Source organism: Pundamilia nyererei, unplaced genomic scaffold, assembly GCF_000239375.1.
Source record: "Pundamilia nyererei isolate P.nyererei 1_Seehausen unplaced genomic scaffold, PunNye1.0 scaffold00202, whole genome shotgun sequence".
NCBI lineage: Eukaryota > Metazoa > Chordata > Actinopteri > Cichliformes > Cichlidae > Pundamilia > Pundamilia nyererei.
Window position 1 is genome coordinate 248,760 of NW_005187603.1, and position 7,612 is coordinate 256,371.

A 7,612-nucleotide genomic window follows, 5' to 3' on the forward strand; every position below is an offset into this window, starting at 1 on the left:
CAGATTTCAGCCTCCCCTCGGGAGCAACAGCTGAGGAAGATGATGAGTTTTCATCCTTAGCAATAATCAGAAACACTGAGAACATTTTTTAAAAAGACCCACAATCCCCCTGGTGTCTGCTGTTGAGGAGCCAGAACATGCCAACCGTCAGAGAGGTCCGTCTGAGGCGGGGTCAAAGACCTGAGCACCGTTAGTATCGCTGGGGAGGAACTCGAGTTCCCACCAGGAGCAAAAGTCCGGAGAGGTCCTCGTCACACAGCAAACCTGAACACCAGCTGTGAGGGTTTCAGTTTCCTCTGACTTGCTTAAATCTGCTGCAGTTGGTGGACATGATGAAATATTCTATCAAAGAAACGCTGGAAATGCTAAACATTTAGTTTTACACTTCCTGGGCAACGCAGGCGACCTGCACTTTCTCTAACATCCACTAGAGACAACAAAACAGCTGCATGGCTCCAGTTTTATGTGGTCTGCTATGTATGGGGGCGTGGCCTCTTTGACTGACAGATGGATGGTGACACAGGCGGCTGTGGCTGCTAGCTGTCTGTGAGGCTTCAGACCAATAATACGTCTGCTGCTAAGAGACGGTTTGAGGAAGCGGGGCAAGAGTTTAGGTGCACAGTGAAATCTGAGATTGTTCATTGGATGTTACTGAGCACTGGTTAGCAGGTAACTCCATCTGTGCGACGCTCCCCAAACAGTTTGTGATAACAACCCAGCTGTTATTCAAATATGGCCACTTCAAACCCAACACGGCGCCAACAACGAGGTTTCAAACATTCAGAAACCAACGGACGACATCCATCAGTTATACACTGGCTAACAAAGATCATCAGGTTGCCTGATAACTACACAAACTACAGGCCGCTGCTTCAACTCAGCCACTTCAAATGTCATCAGGTTGTTAAAAGATCATTATAAGTCATCGTGTGTGAATGTGTGTGAATGGGTGAATGACTGAATGTGTAAAGTGCTTTGAGGTCCTTAGGAACTAGTAAAGCGCTATACAAACACAGGCCATTTACCATCGTCACCACCATATTTACGGCTTGGCCGAGCCACGTCGTCCATCCACCACAGGACATCTGTGTCTAGCTAATCTAAGCTGAACCTCAGCCTCATCAGGTTTTGGTGCCCTAATCTCACCAGACAGGAACTGAAAAAATCGAAACCAGATGTAAACCAAAAGTCTGACACGGTTAGTCCAGCCAATCAATGAGCACCAAGCTCTCCGTTAGTTTAATGTAAGGATAACAGCCGAGGCAGCTAACAGGTACGTGAGGATCTCTGCTGATTCGCCCTCTGAACTGTGACATCACAAAATGATTTGGGGAAACTTTCCTAAATGTGGATCTTAGTTCAGATTTCAGCCGGAAGGATTAAATTGAGGTTGAATTATACGGTCATATTGTTTGTTACGCCCCTAGCAAGCCCCTAATCTCCTCAATGTGCTCAGATGGTGCTAATTGGCCACACCTAGTCCGGTGTGGTATTCATCGCCTTTTTTATGTTGCGGCTTTTGAGCAGGGTCGTAACATGTTGGAGGAGACGATGCTGTCCGGGTCTGTCAGACTGGACGAGCTCGGAGGAGAACTGCGAGGCCGGATGGTCAGAAAGGTCTGGAGGAGACGGCAAGGAAGGCTGAAGACCGGCTTCTGGACAGCAGCGGGCTCTTCCAGTGCACCTTCATGTGGTGCCTCAGGTTGGACTTGGAGGAGAAGCGCTTGTCGCACTGCTGGCAGGAGAACGGCTTCTCCTTGGTGTGGATGCGGCGGTGACAGATGAGCGCAGTGGAAACCCTGAAGGACTTCCCGCAGTCAGGGCACTGGTAGCGTTTGGGCTCAGTGTGGATGCGCCGGTGGTTCTTCAGGGACATCAGGTTGGGGAACTCCTTCTGGCACGAGCTGCAGAAGTAGGTCCCGGTCTTGTGGCTGTTCTTGTGGTTGAGCAGGGAGCTGGCGTGGCGGTACGAGCGACCGCATTGGCCGCAGACGAAGCTCCTGGAGCTGCTGCTCGAAACCACCGGCCTCAGATCTGGGAGGAGAGAAACACGAAGGTTTCAGTTCAGGGTAACCCACAAAGGGTCTGTCGGCTCTGAAGCTCACTGTCAGATCAGCCAATCACAGAGTCGGAATATTATGTTGTCACTCCAATTTTCCAACCAGGAAAAGCTGGAAAACACCCCCAAAGCCTCCAAACTTCTCTTTGGAATTTTGAAACGAGCGGCTCGAGTGTGTCATTTATCAAGTCAGTGACGAGAACGACCGGACGAATACGAAGCAAAGCCGGAGGGTTTATTTTAGGGAGTGTGCTGTGCAACCATCTCGAGCTTCCTTCAGGTAACACTGATGAGAAATATCTGAACAGTAACACCTGTGTTACGCCTGTCACGCACTGCCTGCAGCTCCTGTGATTGGCTGCTTCCGTACCTCTTATCTTGTCTCCTCAGCTGTCAAAGCCCTGCACAGGTGTGAGCCACGTGAACACATACATGGGTTATATATGCAGGACCATAATGAACGGCATCACGTTTCTGACGCTCGTGAGATTTTTCTAAAAAAGGAATTAAAGTCACAGGATGTGAAGAGTTTCATTATAAACTGATAAACTACAAACGTGTCACACGACTACGTGTCCGATAAACGCTAAAACACTTTAATTACGTGATTATGTTTTTTAGTGTGAATTAAAGATCAGATTGTCATCAACATTAGACTGCAGAAAATAAACACATGAATTAAATCCTCAGATAAACATCAGAAAATTACAAAATCATTTCATTTAACAAACATAATTACTGGTGCCTTAAATCAGGGGTGTCCAACTCCAGGCCTCGAGGGTCGATGTGCTCAGGTTTTAAACGTGTCCTCGATCCACACAGATGATTTACATGTGTTCTCCAGAGGCCTGTTAATGAACTCATTTAATTCAGGGTGATATCTGAAACCTGCAGGACACCGGCCCTGGAGTTCCCCACCCCTGCCTTAAAACAAAAAACCCATTTATACGTCAGCGACTCGATCGTCTTCTAACCGACAAAGCTGTATGTTTGCTCTTATTATGAACTAATGATAACTTAATGATAACACCTTCGGCTGTTTCCTGGGGGAGAAGTGTCCAAAGATCCAAAATCATCAGTGATGACACAGACAAACCTTAAAGTTTCTGTCACACATTTCATAACTCTGTGCTGTCAGCTTTTACATTAACAACATAGTGATGCTGAATTATCATTGTGACTCAGAGTAACTTATTAATAGTAATTAAACACATCTAATAATGAGCAAACATCATTTATGGGATAAAAACTGCAGTTTTTCCTTCAGTGAGTGAAACATGGATTTTTATTACCGTACTATCTGCACTATAAGGTGCACTTAAAATCCTTTATTTTCTCAAAAATTGACAGTGTGCCTTATGTATGAATTCTGGTTGTGCTTACTGACCTTGAACCGATTTTATGTGCTACACGGCGCTCAAAGATCTGTCAAAAAAATGTTTTAGTACGACTTTGTTAGCTATGAAGCCGCACTGCTTGATGGATTGTTGGAGCCTCACAAAGGAATCTGGGTCCTGGGTCCTTGGGCTAGCTGGTATATAATGATGTGCTACATGATCGCTAGTGAAACAGCTATGTTTGCATAAACACAGTGAAGCTGGAGGATGAACACTAACTTCTTTCCACTCGATAAAAGTTAATGTGAAGGTTCCTGATGGTTAGAGACAAATGCAATCACATGGCAGGATGCTGTACACGGACCAAACTTCAGTCAGAACAACTGAGATAATCCATCCACAATACGAGGTTAGTCATTCATATACTGCAACAACACGGGAACAGAGCTGCTGTGATAGAATACAGCATTAATGAATCAATGGTACAGAAGTGGAGGAAGCAAGAAGAATGAGTCGGTTTTGTTCCGCTTAATGCGCCTTAAGGTCCAAAAAAAAAAAAAAAAAAAAACGGTAATAGCAGCTGTGTGTCACAAACATTAGACTCATAGTCGTGTGAAAACAACTTTACTTCACTGACGCTGTAAAAACCTTCAGACCGTCTGCACTCTGATACTAAAAGCTGGAGATGCATTCAGCAGGTTCTGCACCAACTTCCTGCCAACACCAGTGAAGGTGCCGGGAGAGACGTCGATGTGGACGGAGTGAAAACACCGAGTGTCACTGTGTTTTTCAGCTATTTATTTTCAGTACTCAGCAGTAGGGTTATAGTTTATGGACAAGATCTTCTGTTACGAAATGAATTATCAAAACATAGTTTATAAAAGTGTATAGTAAGCATTACATATATATGCATGGAAACCAAAAGTTAGAACTCAAACAAAAGAAAAAAAGGGGGGGGGGGAGTAGTAGTTGTGCCAAACCAGTCCTTTTCTTCTTCTCTACAAACTAGTTGAAATGCAGGCGGAAAGTGTGACACAGAGAAGAGCAGGCATGGCGAGGACAACCAGACGGAGGATGGACATTTATTACTTCTGTGTTCTAGATCACACGGACTCCTACAGCACTTGACGGTCACTGCACGGCTTCACTTTTAACTTTTCTTTTTAAACTAGCACCAGTGCTGAAAACACGCACACGCACACGCTTCCCAAACAATTAAATAAAAAGGAACAAAACACCAATAAATACAGGAGGTTACCATAAAGAGGAACAGAAAGGTCGGCGGGCACACCGAGGCGTCCCTTTCAGTCTGATTTGATGAAGAGGAGGAGATAAATATGGAAGAAGAGAGGGATGAAGGAGGGTCACATCATCACTCGTGAAAGAAGGCAAGAAGAGCGTCTCCGGCGTGTTTCAGGTCCTCAGTGAAGTCCACAGAGAGGGGCATTGTGGGTAAAAGGAGGGCGGGGTGTTTACATCAACACAGCTCTAAACTCACATCCTAAACACTAGCGCTGTCCATTACAAGTGTTAATAATAATGATAATATAAATAAATGAATTACTACATGATCTGTCATCTTTTTTCCTTCTTGCAGAAACGTCGAGTTCGTACAGCCGCTCGCCTCCCGCCGCTCAGGCCTCGCCTTTTTGTTTTATCATACTTACTGGGGCTGGAGAGAGGAGGGGAGGGGAGGGGTCACTTCCTGTTCATACGTGTGGACGTAAAGCGCGAGAACGGACAGTTCAAGGTGGAGCTGTTGGTTTCCTGAAAGCTTTTTACGCTGCAGTTACACCTACTGAACACCGGGGGCAGGGGAGGGTCGTTTTCACTGCAAACAGCGAAGAGGTCTGAGTGTTGTCATGGAGATCGATCACAGGGGATTGTTTTCCCTCGTGTTTTTTTAATGAAAGTTGAAGGATTTTTATTGGTTTTTGCTGAGATTTCCACTTCCTGTGACCCGCAGGAATAAAAGCTGCTCGTAGCTTCTGAGTTTAAAAAGATGCCTTAAAACTGCGCTCTACATGATGACCACCAGGAGGCGACACCTGCAGACACCAATAAAACGTTCTTCTTTCCTTATTAAACACCTTCGGTTCAGATGGAGGCGAGTCAGCAAGAAAATGGGTGACATCACACCGGCTACGTTTGCTTCTGGCTCGTGGCGCTGTGACATCACACTCACAAAAATGTGTCTTACTAAAAGAACTGTAAAAATGGAAGTGAATCTACCGTCTCGAGGATTTCTGCCTAAAACCAGACGAGTGCTTTTCAGCTCCACAGTCTCATTTATTCTGGAAGAGCTCGAGAGCGCCCCTGTGAGACAGGAAGTCCATGGGTTTGTTGCGTTAATGCCATCTGTTAAAAACAAATCCTTCTGGGGTTGAAAGAGTGGATCTCGTGAACATGATTATTTAACACTAACTCGACATGTCTGTTTCCAAACAGCTGGATTCAGTTTCACTCTCTGACACGTTTATTTTAGCGTCCGTCGTGAGGTCGAGGGTCGTTTGGAAGCTCCGAGTCTTTTACTCACTTTGAACCGTTTGACGCATTCAACCACCAAAACGGTTTTTTTCCCCTGCACTGAAAATGAAACGACGCCTAAAACGAGAAATAAGGGAAGCAGCAGTCATTCCTGCTGATGTTCCTGAGTGTTTCCTCCAACCTCCTCCTTCAGGAAGTCTCTGATCTATAAATCTGTAGGAGCTCGAGCAAAGGAAGCAAACGTTTTAAAATACTGACAGTTAATTAACCTTTAATATTTAACAGTGAAAGGATAATTAACGATGTGTAGTGATCGGCTGTGTGTAGACCAACGTTCTTACACAATGACACGGCGGCACCGTTAACCTTTGTTATATGATTTTTGTTAAACTACGCTAACTTTTTAACGGTTCGTGAGGCTGACGTGGAGGCAGACGAGACCCAAACTATAACCGAAACTTAACGTATTACTCTCGACTTGGTGCAAATGTCTGAATACATTCAGTTAGTTTGGTGGACTTGGACTTCCTCCGTGTTGTTTTATACTTTGATCGGGTTGTTTCCTGTTAGTGTCATGCTGTCTGCTGATTGGTGAGGAAACGTAATGAAAGGAGGCGATTCTCTCTTTTCTTTTTTGTTGCTTCAAAGAGGTGAAATTAAATCAGGACACTTCGCTGCATGTACAGTTTCCTAAATGAAAGCTCGGACCAACCCACGAACATCCCCGTTTAAATAAAGTTTAAATAATATAAAAAACTGGATATAAAATCAGACTGAGGTATGAACTCTGCTGGTGTGATAAGACAGAGGCCTGAGGAAAAATATTTAAACGCCAATCAGCTGATGATCAGATTAAAAGGAGTCGTCTTGTGATTCTTCATCTTACACAGACGCCCTGTCGCTGCCCATTAGTGGGCGGTGAAATGGTCCACGACCACTCCAACAGTCATTTTCACATGAGAACGTTTGGTTTGAACATATGACACGTGTTCCGTTCACAGCATTAGCGTGTTCACAAACAGGACGCGCTACAGGAAGTCTGAAAACCCTCTTTTTAAAAACTGATCACGTCTTTAATCAAACTTCAGGCGCTACGGGAGAAAGACCATTTTAAACCGCACGCAAGCCGCAGCGGTCTCTCAGCTCCGGGTCCACACGTGTGAACAAGAAGTCAGGAAGTGCTCACCGCTGCAACACACAAGAAGACACGCACACATACACACACACGTTTAAAGCAGTCCCTCTGAGTCCAAAGAGTCCATGTTCAGTCCTAAAAGTTCCCACAAGTCCTTGCTGCCTCCAGGCCAAAAGGATAAAGGTACAAAACACGAATCTGGCCTGCACGCTGTTGATCAAAACAGTCTCTCCAGACCAGATTAGAAACACTGTGACGAAGGCCACGGGAAGAAAACGTCCTGTAAACACCATCAGAAACAGGACCAATCAGACTCCCGCGCTCCATCTGGGTGCAGCTTGATGGCTGCGGCCTCGTGGTGCACCAGTCCATGGCAGGGAAACATAACAAGGCAACATGCAGCAGAGGGTCAGTCCAGTCTGCCTGTCAGTCAGCGTGCGGGGCAGCATAGTGCTCTGTGAGGGTGTGTGTGTGTCTGTGTGTGCGTGCGTGTGTGTGGGGCGTCACGTCAGTCTGTCCTCCACACACACCACAGCCACACATGGTCAATGAGGAAGGCTACGCTACATTTTTGGCACCTCCACAATCTTCGGC

At 45.6% G+C, this 7,612-nt stretch overlaps 1 protein-coding gene across 2 annotated transcripts in view; it reads right to left on the minus strand.

Moving 5' to 3' along the window:
- Positions 1 to 977: 977 nt before the first annotated feature.
- The window catches only part of LOC102208295 (zinc finger protein 646), a 22,598-nt gene continuing 15,963 nt past the window's right edge, over positions 978 to 7,612 (minus strand). Inside the window, exon 5 of one of the 2 annotated variants that reach the window (XM_013914521.1) lies at positions 978 to 1,684. In XM_013914521.1, coding sequence (XP_013769975.1) covers positions 1,610 to 1,684 — 75 coding nt within the window. In that variant the 3' untranslated portion in view covers positions 978 to 1,609. Of the gene's footprint in view, positions 2,035 to 7,612 lie in introns of both variants that reach the window. The other variant, XM_005747672.2, reaches the window with a different exon arrangement.